Consider the following 16,300-nt stretch of genomic DNA (forward strand, 5'->3'; position numbering starts at 1 on the left):
CGTTACGTCACGATCATCTGCGATCGTAGCGACGATGCTCGACGATAGGCTGAACTTTTTCTGAATACGCGCACACGATTGATAATACAGGATATGGCAGTGTGAGATTGGATTTTGTCCTTTCCAATCGGTGCCGACTCAAATCCTAGAAGCAAATAAATATGGAATGAGAAACAAGATTAGCTAGATAATATTTTTAAGATAAATTGATAAAAATAATTGCAGGTAATATAATATTCGGCAAAGTGCGAATTGTAAGAGGAGTCTATCTCATTTCTGTAATAAAAGTGTCACGATGCATTTGGTGATTCCGGGACACTTTGTAAATATGTTGCAAATCTTGCAATTTCGAAAGAACAAACGAATCATTCTGTTTCATTCTGAAATTGTCTTGGAAAATGACATAACGTAATAATAAAAATCAAGAGTAATAATTATTATAAAATGATTGAGAAGAAATTATTAGATTCAGAATTCGAATGGATTTTTCGAACTTGCACGAATGCTATCAACGTTTATATAACGATGATGCATTTTATATTTTATGACAACATTTTAAATTTACAAGCAGAAAATTCTGGTAAGTCAACAGAATAACTTGTACAGAAAATATAATTAATAGTAATGCAAGTACAATTTATAAAATTTCAGAGATTTCCCTTTTAACATATACACTATTCATGACAGCGTTGGATCTTTTCGCATACTGTATTTACCAGTGAACAGAATAAATTGTAAACAGAAAGAAAAATTGTAATAAAAAGAGACATTAATAATGTATATCACAATATATCACAATAATCTATGAAATATTGAAGAAAAGGGTAGAAAAATCGTATAACTTTTGTAAAAAATATTCAAAACTTATATTTTAAAAGTCGTCTTAGTGAAAATTCTCAATACGGAATTGTACAAGACGTTTAACCGTATTCTAAGTATCATAAGGGTAAAATGGGAGGGGAGGAGGGTAAGGTATATGGTATATAATACAGTACTAGTCGTCATCTTTATGTGTTCCAAAAATAATCTAGTTGTCTCTCTCACTCTCTCTCTTTCTCTCTTCAAACATTACTCTCTGGCATTCTCTATTTTTTTTGCATTCTTTCTTTTCTCCTCTCTCCTCTTCCACACTATCTATTATGTCTATTACTCAGTCAAGCCGTATACAAGCCACACAAATTTGCAATTGAGAAAGCAATAAATGCTCGCACATACATTCTTGAACTAATCTAATAATAATCGCACTCCATCCTCCAACACTCTATAGTGTTGAAGATACAAATATTTTATTGTGATGTTAAAAAAAAAAAAATTCAGCATAAAGATAATATAGTGGAAGTATCTTATTGTACCTTGACTTTTTACTCTTGCAATAACAGAAATCTGATACTATGGTTTCATTTTGATTAGTTCCATACAATCGCTTATCTGTTTCTTATCCATAAAAATTTGGAAGGCAATAATATAATTTCATTAAATTTTCAGAACATATATTCCAAATTGAACTTTGTTCTCCCTCTTTGTTGACGTATAACATATATTATGATGATAATAACAGTTGAAACGCAAAAAGGAACAATATACACCTTTTTCTCGCTCTGTGACACAGGGTGGTCAAAAAATATAAGATATAAAGTAAACGGTTACTGTATTACATTAATAATCCGCCCCTCCCACATTGTGGCAGTATTTATTAAAAAAAAAAGGAAGCACTTAATGCCTATGTTTATAATTAAAACAAAGTGTCATATGCGTAGCTGAGAATATTATATAGACATCAGTTACTGGATAATCGGTAAAAAATCACAATAAAAAAATCAGGCGATTCGTCGAATGAATGAAAATAAAATTTATGTAGACCACCCAATTCACGGAGACGATTGGACGCGCTGCTCACTTATATACAGATATTTATTAAAATGTATGTACACTGAACGAATTAGAAACGAACAGCAAGTGTGACAATTTTCGTTACAGATGTTTTACAAATACATATGCCAAAACGAATGCAAACAAAATGTTTCGGTAGCATTTAATTCATGTCTGATTATAAAGTAATACATGAAAGAAAACTTTAAATATATATAATTTCACGTTTGCTGTTCACTCGTTGTTCGCTCAGTCTTCGCACTTCTTTCGAATACTCTAGAGTTTTATAATTTATAGTTGCTCTGTACATATACAACCGACACTACCGCTAGCGAATTATATACATAATTTGGCGGTTTTTATTTGAAAATATTTCAAAATTCTTACGCCGCACACAATATGATTGCTATATTCGACTGTTGCATGCTCTTTTTCACCAATAGTGGCGTATAAATGGAAGAAGTTCCGGTCAGCTTTCGCTCAATCGTTTATATGAAAAGAAACAATTATATAAATATCGAGAGTCCCGCCTATTATCTCTCGTGAAAATAATAACTAATCGTCGCAAGTGTTCATAATTCACGCTTCAAACGGATATCATTTTTACCATTGCGCTTCTTCCTTAGATCTTACCTTATCCTCCTTCTTGAGGTATAATCGTTGATATTCCTCCTGATAAGTAATGTACGATGCGTTTGATTTACCAGGCTTTTGAGTGGTATTACTGACTGGCGAATTACTGGGGGAGTATTTCATTTCTTGTAACTCTTGCAATTCCTTTAACGATCTCATTACCATCTGAACATCTTTTTCCTGCTCTGTCGGTTGTACCATATTTCCTAAAGCATCATCTGTAATAAAACCGTCTTTCCGTTTATCCGTTAATCCCCGCGGCGAAGAATCATCATTTATGATCTGGCTGAGGAAATTAGTTGCAGCGATCGTTTCCTCATTTTGTCTTTGTTCTTGTTCCTCCTTTGAAAGGGTCGTTTGCTGTGGCATAGGCACTACATCTTGGGTAATAGGCCCTATCTCAATCACCTTCTGATCCTTCTTCCTTTTTTTCGGGTCGTGTGACAATTTGTGCTTAACCTCTACACATCGCTCCCTTCTCTTGTCCTTCTTGTCAGTCTTATTAACCATCGTGTCAACATCTTTATCGTCTAATCTCTTTTCGCATTTAGCGTCAGCATTCTCCTGCAGGAACCTGTGCTTCAATACCTGTGCTGACGAATAGGAATCTTGTCTATACATGGAATGATGTCCAGTTTGAGAAATTTCGTTTGGTTTAGAATGACTCACGGGTTCCGGACATGCTGTAATGGAAACTACATCCTTCTTCGTTTCGGTTGTTTTTGCTGATGATTTATGATAATCATTAACAGGTGTGATGGATAGAGAGCTGCTGGTTAGATCCATGAGATTAAATTTTTCAATATGACTCTTAGCTGGTTTTTGAGCCATTAGTTGTGCTGTAGGTACGACGGAAATTTTTCCAACTGTAGAATTATTAATGGTGACAATAGCGCTTTCCTGTTGCTGACTCGCATTATTATCCACATGTTTATCTTTATGTTTACTACTATGTTGCTTTTTATCGGCACTGATGTCGTTAGATTTCGCTATCGCTTGACTTGCAAAGTTCGTTGAATTTTCACCACTAATTTGAATTTTGGATACATTTGTCTTTTCGCTTTCTTGAGATGGAACATTATTCGCGTTTGCCATATCATTCTTTGCAACGGAATTGCAAATTTGAATATTCCCAGAAGTGGCAACATTATTTGCATTGGCCAGTTCTTTTGATTTTTTCAATTTCTTCTTAATGCTAAAATCATATTAATTCATTGATATACAGCAATATATGAATACCGACATCAAAGGATTGCATAAATATTAGGAAAAAGCCAAGCTGTGTGTGTAATAACAAACAAAAGCGTAAAATATTTTGTTGTGTACATATTTAATGATAAATAAATAAATAAATAATAATAAAATAAAAATTGTGTTTATGCTAAATACAAATAATTTGAGCGATCTTTGCTAATGTATAAGAAATTAAGGAAGCAGTCGAAAAAAAGAAACAATTTGGTATTGACATTAAATATTTGCATACGAGTCAATCTCATAGTCTACACAAATGCATTAAATTGAATATGATTCTTGCAGAATACGACTTTTTTCTAGGAATCCGTTAATGAGTGAAGAAGTAGAAATTCAGTATTAATCCACTACAATCACCTAAAACATACAATGATCAAATGATGAAGCGATCGATTAACTACTTGACATCATATGAGGATAATGTGCCAAATCTCTTGGTTTTCGCTTCAAATCGCGAAATTTGCAAAGAAATTAATAAAATAAATCTTCAAGGATCTTACTCTTTTCAGGTATGCATACATATTCTTTTCACCTTTGTGAAAATGAAAAAAACTACAATAGGGTAATTTCATGCGCAAAGGAAAGCACAAATAGCAAAAGTCTTCTTATCACACATTTATAGAGAGAGATAAATTGATATATGTATATATATATATACATATATCAGAGAGAATAAATATAATATATAGTAACACTGTAATGTAGTACTTACACAGGTTCAACAGGACTAGCATATTTTAACAAAGTCTGCAATCGTACACAACCAGTTGGCCACAATGGCAAAACATTAGTATCCATAAAGGTGGCAACAAACGATTCCATACTCTCCTTTCTTGGTCTGAGAATTTTGAAATAATGTCTCCTGGCATTAGCAATTTCAAGGACTAGTTTCCTGAAATGAACATTTATATTTATATATGTAAATACAAGTAATAGAATAAACACATAAGTGATATTTTTTATAATGTACTTGGCTTCATCAGTCCATGGAAATCGTTTTCGTGGTATTTTCGGTTTTTCTGTATTTTTAGAGGAACCATCTTCGTCATCGCTACTCTCTGCATCTGCAGGAGATCCTTCAAAGCCCCTGAAATTGATTGATCGATTACATTCGAACAAAGATAATATTACAAAATTTCATGATATCGCGATGACAAAGAATGATGATTAGCAGAAGATTACCAACTTCATTACTTATCTAAATCTTCAGGTATCTTCTTTCGGCAACATTTACCGGATTTAACTTTCTTTCATTACATTATTTTGTTAGGGATTAAAAACCGTAAAAAATAAAAAAGATATACAGTTGCTTCTAATTCCAACTGAATAAACGTCGTAAAATTGGGAAGGAAAAGGGCGTTCTCGGATTTACACGATAATTAATAACGAAAAGTGTGGATAGATTATATTACGCTGTGCACAAAATCAAACTCTAACGATGTGCTCTTTCCTTTATGGTTACCAGTAATTTAAAACCCCGAGCAAAAGCCATTCATTAGACCACATTCCTACTTCGCGCTTCACCAAATGAGTCTCGAATGATTGCTTTTCGAGAGAAAACTCTTTAATTACGACCGCCATTCTTGCCGCCCACTTGTCCGGCTCTTACGCCGGTTTTTTCGAGTTATAATACTCTCGAATTTCGAAGAGGATATGCGTACTCGCAATTAATTTTCATTATTATTCCCAACTTACTCTTGCAGCCTCTCAGTATGACCTTCTTAAATGCATTAGCTACATTCAACTTTTGCGCTATCCCGCTCCTTTTATTTTTTGTCATATATGGCATTTCTTCTTCTACACTTATGATTTGAATCACCTATATTGGACTCACTTATCTGTTTTTTTTTTTTTTTTTTTTTTTTTTTTTTTTTTTTTTTTTTTTTTTTTTTTTTTTTTTTTTTTGGGGGAAATAAATTTATTTATTAGAATGTCGGTTTTGGTTAGGCTAGGCAAGGCAATGTCGGTTTTGGTTAGGCTAGGCAAGGCAATGTCGGTTTTGGTTAGGCTAGGCAAGGCAATGTCGGTTTTGGTTAGGCTAGGCAAGGCAATGTCGGTTTTGGTTAGGCTAGGCAAGGCAATGTCGGTTTTGGTTAGGCTAGGCAAGGCAATGTCGGTTTTGGTTAGGCTAGGCAAGGCAATGTCGGTTTTGGTTAGGCTAGGCAAGGCAATGTCGGTTTTGGTTAGGCTAGGCAAGGCAATGTCGGTTTTGGTTAGGCTAGGCAAGGCAATGTCGGTTTTGGTTAGGCTAGGCAAGGCAATGTCGGTTTTGGTTAGGCTAGGCAAGGCAATGTCGGTTTTGGTTAGGCTAGGCAAGGCAATGTCGGTTTTGGTTAGGCTAGGCAAGGCAATGTCGGTTTTGGTTAGGCTAGGCAAGGCAATGTCGGTTTTGGTTAGGCTAGGCAAGGCAATGTCGGTTTTGGTTAGGCTAGGCAAGGCAATGTCGGTTTTGGTTAGGCTAGGCAAGGCAATGTCGGTTTTGGTTAGGCTAGGCAAGGCAATGTCGGTTTTGGTTAGGCTAGGCAAGGCAATGTCGGTTTTGGTTAGGCTAGGCAAGGCAATGTCGGTTTTGGTTAGGCTAGGCAAGGCAATGTCGGTTTTGGTTAGGCTAGGCAAGGCAATGTCGGTTTTGGTTAGGCTAGGCAAGGCAATGTCGGTTTTGGTTAGGCTAGGCAAGGCAATGTCGGTTTTGGTTAGGCTAGGCAAGGCAATGTCGGTTTTGGTTAGGCTAGGCAAGGCAATGTCGGTTTTGGTTAGGCTAGGCAAGGCAATGTCGTTACAAAATTTCATGATATCGCGATGACAAAGAATGATGATTAGCATTTGTTGTGACAGAATTCCTCGATCTTAATCTTCTTTTTGATAATAATATATATGATCAAATCGCCTAATCATTGAATTATGTCTCATGTCAAATGCATAATTTTTTTTCGGTTGATACAAAAGATGATGCTAGTGATGAGAACTAAACACTGATACTGATGATAAAAAGCCCCGCATCTTCCTCTGCTTTCTCAATAACGTGATGAGAAGAATAATGATGGTTAAGTAATAAAATGTCTTTTCCTCCATATGAGAACATAATTGATTGGATGTTTGATCAATAATTAAGAGAGCAAAAGCATATAAGCATGAATAGATTAAGGGAAAAAAAATAAAAGGCAGCAAAAAAAGAGGAGGAAGATAAAGAGAAAGAGCAGTCGGAGAGGCGAGCATAGAAAGGGTTTCCTCTTACGAGGGGCGCCTTACCAACAGTACCGATATATCTCCCAGTATAATTGAGGACTGAGAAATAAAAAATTACAATAAGTTTATATTTAAGAAATTATAAACTGTAGATTTATATGTACTAATGCTGGAAAACTGGATTTTTTTTTCTATTCAATTACATGTTCAAGATTATATTTAATATTAATAATTCAAACTGATAGTTTTCATTATTAACAAAATAAGCTATCATTAAAGTAAAAATAGTATATACCATTGTTGCAAAAATTAAAAATAAAAGCTGTAATATATCGAATCATTAAATATGCATGAGATATAATAAAACTACTCACTTTTCATCAGCAACTTTCTGACACTCCTTCATGTATTTGTCCATAACTGATGGCATGACATTATCAATCAGTGCTTTTAATCTGCAAAGTTAACAAATTTTGCCAAAATCGGAATTTTTTTAAATATAAGAAATAATTTATATATTCCATCAAATTCGAATGTCATTTGACATGGTTTTATTAACCTGACTGATTTTAATTGCTTTAGTAATCAAGTTTGCTGGCCAAGCAGCGCAATTTCATTCGCCTTCTTTTGTAATTTTATCCTCTTTTTCCTATTTCTCCAACGAGACGAAAACAGTCCCGAGAGAATATTGCGGCAAAACCGGACGTCCGCAAAAGAAATGCGCGCAAAAGAGGGTTCCAGTTAGTTTTACTATATTTTTTTTCTACCTTGTTTAAGACGGCGCTTGGCGGAAAATGGACGTTAGACAAATTGGACTAAAGTGGACCGAAATGGAACAAAGTAAACGTAAGTGAAGGATAGGAACGTTTTACCATCGTGGTGATCGCGTGGTAAAAGCCGGCTACTCTTTTCGCGCTTAACTCTTTCGTCTTGAATTCTCATTTTGTGGAATAATTTAAGGCGAAAATTTCGCGCGTGTCCAAACTTTTGTAATCACCCGGCGGCGATTAACGTTAATTTATCGCCGCGAGAAGAATCCTCTGACATCGAAAGCTTGAAACATCCACACGACCGCGATATTATATTTTAAACCAAAAAAGAAACGCGCTCGATAAGGGTGAGATTAAAGCTGTCGACGACTTTTCGCGATTAAAATTCACGCGGATGTATAAAATCCCGCGAATTTGCGCGACCGATAAAATCTTAATCTTCGCCGCGCGTAAACATTGAATTTACGGGGTACGATTTACGTAAGTTTTCGTCAATATTTTACACAATACATCGCACTGAATGCATAGACTCTCTTTCTCTCTCGCGCGCGTCGCTCATGATAATAAACGGCGGACGGTGAATGCGCGGCGCAAGAGTTACCGGATTCACCGTGCCCACGACCTTATTATTACCTCCATTCGATGGTTGCACAATCCCCTTAGTCCGCTTACACAACGGCAGCACGTCGCGCACATTTCCCCCGGCGCGCGATATGCAACAACGCTTATCTGTCTCGAGCAGAGGATTATTTTCATCGGGTTCAGGATTTATACAGCCTGTATTTAGCCGTTTCGTCGCGTTACGTTTCGTTCGTACATAAGACTTTTTAACGATCTACATCAACTGAAAGCTTTTACAAAAGTTACAATCCCATCGGCGGCGATTTTAGAGGGCGGTAAAGCGGATTTCGTGCTCGGGGAAGGAAAACTGAGAAGTTTGGTGACGCTTTAAAAATACTGGCTAATGTTTTTTTCAGAGAGTAAAACGTTTGTGATTTTAGACTGCACAGATGATCGCGCGTGGATAAGGCAATGGTTATAAAAGTGGATTTTCAAGAATGAGCTTATATGATTAAATCACCTCGCAAAAGTATTATCTGATTTCGTGTTATTATATCGCGGTATTTTTACGGTATTCTTGCGCGATATCACACGTTCTTTCTTTCCTCTACCATTTGAAATCGCGACGACGAGAAGTACAGAGTGCTGGTCTCTGGGCGTACAGTCGCGATTTAAAGCTTTCTTGAGCTTTTCCAGGTCATTGTTCGTCCCGACTAGCGTAACCGGAAGAGAGTAGGAGGCACGGAAAGGGAGGTGGAGAAAGCTCCCTCGTAATTTTCCAGCCGCGCCGCTTCTGCTCCAGCGACGTTATGTACAACAATGGACGGGGATGTTCCGCGAGCACAATGGCTAGTGCGAGCGAAATCGTTGCGTGAGCGCGAAAATCGCGTAAATTTCGTCGCCCCTCGCTGCGCATATTTCATGCGCTTCCCGCCTATCACGAGCCAAAAAAATATGTTCGATATAAAATTTAAATAAAAATCCATCGCGTTTCTGCAATTAACTGTAGTTAGAATAAGGAAACTATAAAAGCAAACTAAAAAGTCAAGAAGTTTTTCTATAAAAAAGCTTATAACATATATATATATATATACACAGTTGCAATCTTACTTTTGCATCGGTTCATTCACTCTGTGTTCAGCATCTTTTAAATAAAGCTTCTTAGCCCTACTGAGAAGAGTAATCTTGCTACAGGGCAAAAAACGCACTAGATGACCATAAGTTTGTAATCTTATGCTAGGCAAATTCAACATTCGTAGTTTCTTCTCTAGACTGTAAAAAGTAACGAGTCTTAGAATATCTTTCAGGATTCGTAATTTTTAAAATTTATATATAACATAGAAACTTACTTAAAAAGTACTTCGTTAATCGCGCTATTGAAAAACTTGCTCTTGCTGTCTTTGCTGTTCTCCGCTTGAACCTTTAATTTATTCACTATTTCTTTTATATCCTCGGGAAGATTTTCAGGCAAAGACGCTTCTTTATTTTCTATCTCCTCTCCGTCAGATTCGACATAAAGACAAACGCGAGATTTTCCCGAATCCGTTGTATCACGACTCGAATCATCTTCGACTCCTCTAGCTGCGTTGACGACGCTTTCTATCGCATCGTCAATGTTGCTATCTTTACCACACAATCTTTTTAAATCTATTTTTTTCGCATCGTATCCATTACTATTGGACGATTTCTTCTCGAATTTCTTTAGATCAAACTTTTTCTCATTTATCTTATTTTTTTCTAATTTATCGGGCTTTTTCTTCTCCTCTTGATCTTCTGAAGCTAAAATCATAAAATTATTTCGCACATAATACATGTAAATCGGATATTTTTAATAACTAGAATAAGAACGATATATAATGAGAAATTATACCTGTGCCACCCTCAGCATCTGTAGTCTCATTCTTCTCTTTCCGTCTCAAAAGATCTAAATCTTGTTGAGAATTTTGTTGTGCATCTTGAGTTTGATGATTTGATGGTTTTTTCCGTTTTTTGTTATTTTCGTGGTTACTTTTCTTTTCACCGCTTTCTTCAACTTTCCGTCTCTATATAAAAAAAAAAAAAAAAAAAAAAATAAATCAGAGCAAACTAAAAAGTCAGTATAATAGGTAAATTTTGAAAATATATATAACTAATAAAAAAATTACTACGTTATCGCGATATTCTTGATAAGTTAGTAAGGCTTTGACTCCCATCTTTAGCTTTATTACCCTAATTTCTTCAACTTTAGATTCTCAACTATGTATTTTACTTCGTCTACAATTTCTTTTTTCGAAGTATCTAAGATAAAATTGCATACGATTCTGTATCTATCGTATAGCAGCACACAGCGCGAGGAAAGTACATCGAAACGAACGTAATATTTTCCTACTCGCATTCGTGGCTGATAAGGAGACAAAGAGAGTGCGATTGGATTTATGCGATCGCATTCGTCTACGTCGTCGACAATAATTTATGAAAGTCAAACAATATATATATATATACATCTTAGCAAGTACGGAACACGTGATGGAGAATTCGGCATCGATATCGGCTTTCGGTGGTGAGTTTTTGAAATTAATGGCCCGATAGTGACGATCCTCCTTCTTGCTTAAGTTAAATGTAAACTGATAATCAATAGCCAAGTCATCTGAAACAAATACATGTACAATAAGATACATGAGTTACGTATATATATATATATATATGTATGTATATATTGTGTGTAAAGAATGCATAGGCATGTGCGTGAAAAAGAATGGAGATCCTGAAGACAGAGAGGAATATCTCGGAATATCTCTCGAGGTGGATATAAATTTTCTCCGCGTGACGTCGATGGGAGATACTACAATCGTCGAGGCAATACGTATATAAACGGAAATAAGAATGATTCAATACGCCAACGACTCGAAAGACGATGAACCGCGCGATGTGTGTGCACATTCTATGTCGCGTGTATGAATCGATGATGCATCAAATAATTTTTTTCTATCGAACATAGCATATATATCGAATATAGCAAACAAACAAATGTAACAAACTTGTAAATTTATAAAATAATTTATAAAAAAGACGATACATGGAGAAAATGAAACGCAAAAAAATAAATTTGAGCAACTAAAAAATGCCATAAATCCTTTAAAAAATTTAATATGCTTGTCTGCTTATTCTCAAAAATTCGTTTTTTAATGTATTATTTCCAAAGAAAACGCTAAATTATGAGAAATAAGTGGATTAAGAGATTCACACGACTTTGTTTAGTATATTAACTTGGATACGCTTTTTCAAATCCTTTAAAAAAAAAAAAAACCATTATGTTATTCAAAGTCAAATTTAAGAAAACTAACGATAATTAATATCATATATTTCTCAATTACTTTTCGCGGGTTATCACTGGTAATATCCTCTGTCTCATCGTCATCAGATGAACTAATGATTCGCTTATCTATTCTTTTAGGGCTATCTACATCTTCGGTGTCTTCCTCGCTGCTTTCGCTGCTTTCCTCATCGTCACTATTGTTGTTATTATTATTATTATGAACTAACGTATGTCTATCAGCTGCTCTAAATTCAAGGGCCCCACAATTAATGTAGAAACCTCCGTGCGCTGTAGTCATTTCTTCGGGTACGATTTCATCATACTATCAAAAAAATATTAACAGAATTATATATAAAAAAATTTATCTTTTCGAAATTATATATAAAAAATAGAAACTTTACACATACAGCGTCAGTATTGTCGATAAAGGAATCGTTTTCGTCATATCCTGCGCCTAAATCCACGTATTCATCGTATTTGTGCTTTTTTTTCCCCGTAGTAGATGTTCCCTAAAAATCAATGCAACATACATATTAAAATCGAATTTGTAGGTTCGATCAAAATCAATTTTATGCATATCAACGTACATATTTCGCTTCGAATCGTTTTGCCATGTCTCTAAGCTTATCCTCATCATCATCATCGTATGGGTCCAATCCGTTGGTCGCATTTTCATCCCCATCCTTTTGATCTTTTCTTCGTTTTTTCTGCAGAATAAATATATTCATTCGTAACTGCTATCGAGTATAATATTATACGCTCGCAAACCAGACTCATTATCAATAATAAATTGCGCGCTCTCGATTCTCTCTCTATCATTTTCACTAATTTATAAAAAATTTAGATTGATCAGAGAGAATATACTGCATCTAATTTAACATGTTGCATTTATGTGCAAGCTCCCATTCCATACGTCCATACTAACATCTGACTCACACAAACATTTATACATATATATTTATATAATAATAAAACATGTTTCAATTTACGAAAATATGAAAAGAACAAAAACGCATAAAAGTCTCTCGAATACAACAGAGAAGGTAAAATAATTCTAAAAAAAAAAGGAGATATGAATTGTCTCTGAAAGGGTGCTCGATGTGTTCACCGATACCAGGAGCACATACAGCAACTAAAGCATCGTCCTTGTACTTTCACACTCTTTTGTATGTACGCGTCATGGTCGCGAACCACCTCTTGTGGCCTCCTGATTGCCTGATACTGGGACGCTGAATCGAGTGATTGATCTTGCCAACGATGCAATTGTTGATATTCGAGAAACGATTATCTTTAACTTTAACACAGACATCTCGTTCGAATCAATTTTATCAACTGCGTCCGAATTAATTATTCAATCAATCAATCAATGAAATGTATTGCTAACTGCATAATATATCGCTTTATCTTTTTCTCGCAACATATCGCTTCACAATTATTGTCGGAATTCTTAACAAAAACATGCAACTAGCCTGACCTAGTAACGGGGTTTCCACGCGCGTTTAATAGATTGACAAAATTTAAAGCAGAATATTAAATTAAAGAAGAGCGCATATCATATTGTAGCGTGCCATATGGTCGGAAAATAATAAACAGAGAGAGAAAGGGAGGAAGAGAGAAACAATTTGATAAAGCAAACCACTTTCATTAAATATGTATCTGTAAATATGGAATTTTGTCAAGATCAGATAAAGACAAGATAAAATCTATTGAATTTTCAATTGCGAATATTTATTCTACATTTAATTGTATGATATAACATCGAGAATAATTTTAAATGTGAAGATTACCGAGCAATTTTACATTATAAATTTTCAAAGTACGCGCCTCGTTTTTCCGAAATTAGATTCGCAGGTGATTTGTACCGCGCTTTCGAAACACGTGCGCGACCAAAACAGAACAGAAAGAGATGCCGAAACAACAATTCAATCTTACAATTAATCACGTCTTTGTGCATTTTTTTTATTTTTTTACATATTAATAAATATATTTTAGATAAATTTTGTCACACAATCTCATGCATTCTGCGAAAAACACAAAAGTAATTATAAATACTTAATGCTCTCAATATGGACCATATACATTTCTTTATAGCCCTAAATGTTTGTCCATCAATCATTTGGATATATACATATTATGTGAACATATGTGTATGTGTATCGGGATATCCGAAATCTTAGACGATACATATGTATTGAGTGACACTATCCATATTATAAATAATACTCTATGCATATAAATAATACCGTTAGTTCGATTAGAGGCTAGAAAAAATGCCTCAAATAATGTAATATTATCTATCTTGTTATTATTTCGGATATGTATTTATTATGTACTTTCCCGACAAGAACAAACTTCGGCATCAATTATTCATTACTATCAAAAAAAAAAAAAGACAGATTAGATTAAATTTTATCTATTTTATATACATATATCAGGAAAGGAAGGGAGGGGAAGGGTGGATCGCGAAAGTGCATGATATACGTTTCAAGCGGCGTATCTGAAACGTGTCGGCGGTCACGAGTCTCTTCCAGTGCATCGATCTACAATTCAGAAAAGAGAGCCCGCAACATGCTCTCTCTCGCGCGCGCGTGAAATAAGAGACTCCGCGCGACACACACACGTTTACGACATATGTCGCGCGCTATTTCTCTATCCATCTCTCTTTTTCTTCCTCTCTCCGATCTATCTTCCTTCTTCATACAATACTAACGAAAGGGAATACGTGGCTTGCGAAATAGACCGGCATAGACGCTACACACAAACGAATAAGGCATCGCCGTCGCCGCCGTGTCTCTTTCTTTTTCACGAGAAGACAGAGAGAGAGAAAGAGAGAGAGAGAGAGAGAGAGAGAGAAGAAAAACGAAGAGAGATGAAACGCCGGATGGTGTCGCGCAATGGCAACTCTCGTATAGACGTTTTACGAGCAAAAGGGCCGCGTGAAGAAGAATGCCGCGTTTTCGCTAAAAAGAGAAAGGCGCATCCTCTTTAGTCGCAAAACTTGAGGCGCAGCAACCTCGTGACAGCCTCGTGCATATGTTGGCCCCGCAACGATGACGTTGACAACGCGCGGATTCGGCTCGGCGGGGACCGCGAATCGATCAAGGAGCCGTTTTCGCCCGTTCTCAGCCATCGCGTCGACGACGTCTTTACGTTATGCGGATAGATGCGATGACGGAGCGACCAGCACATGTCGCGCGAAAACGAACCGCGTGACAAACGCGTCAGCGACGCGCCGAAGCGGTCGAACGTCACGAGCAATTTTCTCGCGCTTTTTCGTAATCGCTATCTCTCCGTGATATTTCCCGTCAATAGATACACGCGCACGATCTTCTCTTCTCTCTTTCTCTCCTCTCTCCGTATGTTCTCGCCGCGTGTCACGGACTTGACACATACGGTCTTTTGTTTTCCCCTTTTGCCACGACGGGAACAAGTTAATCGCACGGAATCTCACCTCGGCCGTTTTGAGGAGCTGTGCATAGTTGAACTCGGGGCATGTCTTCTCGTTCGACTCAGGCAGGGTGAGCGTGAAGCGGAAGGAGGGCGCGAGCTGCTTGCCCATATTCCCCTTTTTCTCCTTCTTCGTCGCGTGGCCCAGGGACTCCGGGAACTCCAGGGTCTGCAGGGGTACCCGTTTCGCCTCTGACATTCCTACATTTGCACCGAGCCTAACGCGGATCACAGAAACACTGCGGACACTGCGACCGCGGCAACATGGTACCCTCTCTTACTCTCTCCCGACCTAAACACCGCGCGAACACCGCCGCTCACAAGTCGCCATCTTCGGCTCGACTGTTTTTAGAGTGCGCTACTGACGCACCGCGATGACAACGCGCCTGCGCTGCCCTTTGCCTTAAAACGCGTCCTCAACAACATAATAGACGTCATAAATACCTTTGGTTTATAAACGCGCCTTAAGATATGAAGTTATACCAAGTTTGGACGTATTCGCGCGCGCGCGCGAGATGTGCACATCTAGATGTCTATGCATCTATGATTGTTGAGAGATTAACGTGACAAGTGACAAGTAGTGGTACACTGTGTCTCATAGAGGGTGGAAATCTGTTGAATAAAGAGTAAAGCTACTAATTTAACAATTTGACAGTTTTAAAAAGATGTCAGTAAAGTTAAAAGGTATCAGATTAAGGAATTTATACGGATTTGATATAAATTAACATTCCATGAGAAAATTCTTAGATGCACTTTATTATAAACACTGCTACAAGTCTTAGTTATGACATTTAATGTTATCATAAATATAAAAAAATACTTGTATGCGTCTTTAAATATTATCTATATTATATGTATAAAATATTTCATATTCTCTCAAGTTCCTGTAATATAGTAAGTAGTATATCAGTTTTAAAATATAATTGTATATATATACATCGTAATTGCATACATTTATAATCTCTGTAACTACGTATCATGCAGAATTACAGAGATCTAAATATATACAACTTGCCAACTTAGTAAAATCTGTTAAATATATCTATTAAAAATCCTATTATATGCTATAAAACTGACAATTATATCCAATTTCTGAAAGTGATCATAAAATATTTGATTGTATAAATTCGATATTCAACCAGGCATCTAAATATATCCAACTTAGTAAAATCTGTTAAATATATCTATTAAAAATCCTATTATATGCTATAAAACTGACAATTATATCCAATTTCTCAATTTCTGAAAGTAATATTTGATTGTATAAATTCGATATTCAACCAGGCAT

At 36.1% G+C, this 16,300-nt stretch overlaps 2 protein-coding genes and 2 long non-coding RNA genes across 6 annotated transcripts in view; 2 read left to right on the forward strand and 2 right to left on the reverse strand.

The window, feature by feature from the left end:
• The first annotated feature begins 60 nt into the window (after positions 1-60).
• On the forward strand, positions 61-785 carry LOC115237706. Its single transcript, XR_003884381.1, has 2 exons — positions 61-580; positions 652-785. It is a non-coding gene; the product is annotated as an uncharacterized LOC115237706 (long non-coding RNA).
• Positions 786-1,278: 493 nt separating this feature from the next.
• Positions 1,279-15,369, reverse strand: LOC115237704 (ubinuclein-1). Of its 3 annotated transcripts, XM_029810936.1 has the most exons (13): positions 15,017-15,369; positions 12,153-12,272; positions 11,973-12,074; positions 11,624-11,887; positions 10,141-10,312; positions 9,620-10,049; positions 9,381-9,542; positions 7,314-7,394; positions 7,003-7,038; positions 4,724-4,840; positions 4,466-4,645; positions 3,172-3,697; positions 1,279-3,090 (listed from the first exon to the last, which is right to left on the reverse strand). In XM_029810936.1, the coding sequence occupies exons 1-13, from the start codon at positions 15,209-15,211 to the stop codon at positions 2,473-2,475; spliced, it is 3,003 nt and encodes a 1,000-aa protein (XP_029666796.1). In that variant the 5' UTR covers positions 15,212-15,369; the 3' UTR covers positions 1,279-2,472. The 3 variants fall into 3 exon arrangements, with proteins under 3 accessions (XP_029666796.1, XP_029666793.1, XP_029666794.1); XM_029810933.1 differs by having other exon boundaries at positions 1,279-3,697; XM_029810934.1 differs by lacking the exon at positions 7,003-7,038 and having other exon boundaries at positions 1,279-3,697.
• A 182-nt stretch (positions 15,370-15,551) lies between these two features.
• LOC115237751 overlaps positions 15,552-16,300 on the forward strand; it is a 26,030-nt gene continuing 25,281 nt past the window's right edge. The window contains exon 1 of the long non-coding RNA XR_003884392.1: positions 15,552-15,696. This is a non-coding gene — a long non-coding RNA (uncharacterized LOC115237751). The remainder of the gene's footprint in view (positions 15,697-16,300) is intronic.
• The window catches only part of LOC115237741, a 24,160-nt gene continuing 23,606 nt past the window's right edge, over positions 15,747-16,300 (reverse strand). The window contains exon 10 of the mRNA XM_029810979.1: positions 15,747-16,166. The gene's annotated coding sequence lies outside the window, so the exon portion shown is untranslated. The remainder of the gene's footprint in view (positions 16,167-16,300) is intronic.

Source organism: Formica exsecta, unplaced genomic scaffold, assembly GCF_003651465.1.
Source record: "Formica exsecta isolate Colony F162 unplaced genomic scaffold, ASM365146v1 scaffold308, whole genome shotgun sequence".
NCBI lineage: Eukaryota > Metazoa > Arthropoda > Insecta > Hymenoptera > Formicidae > Formica > Formica exsecta.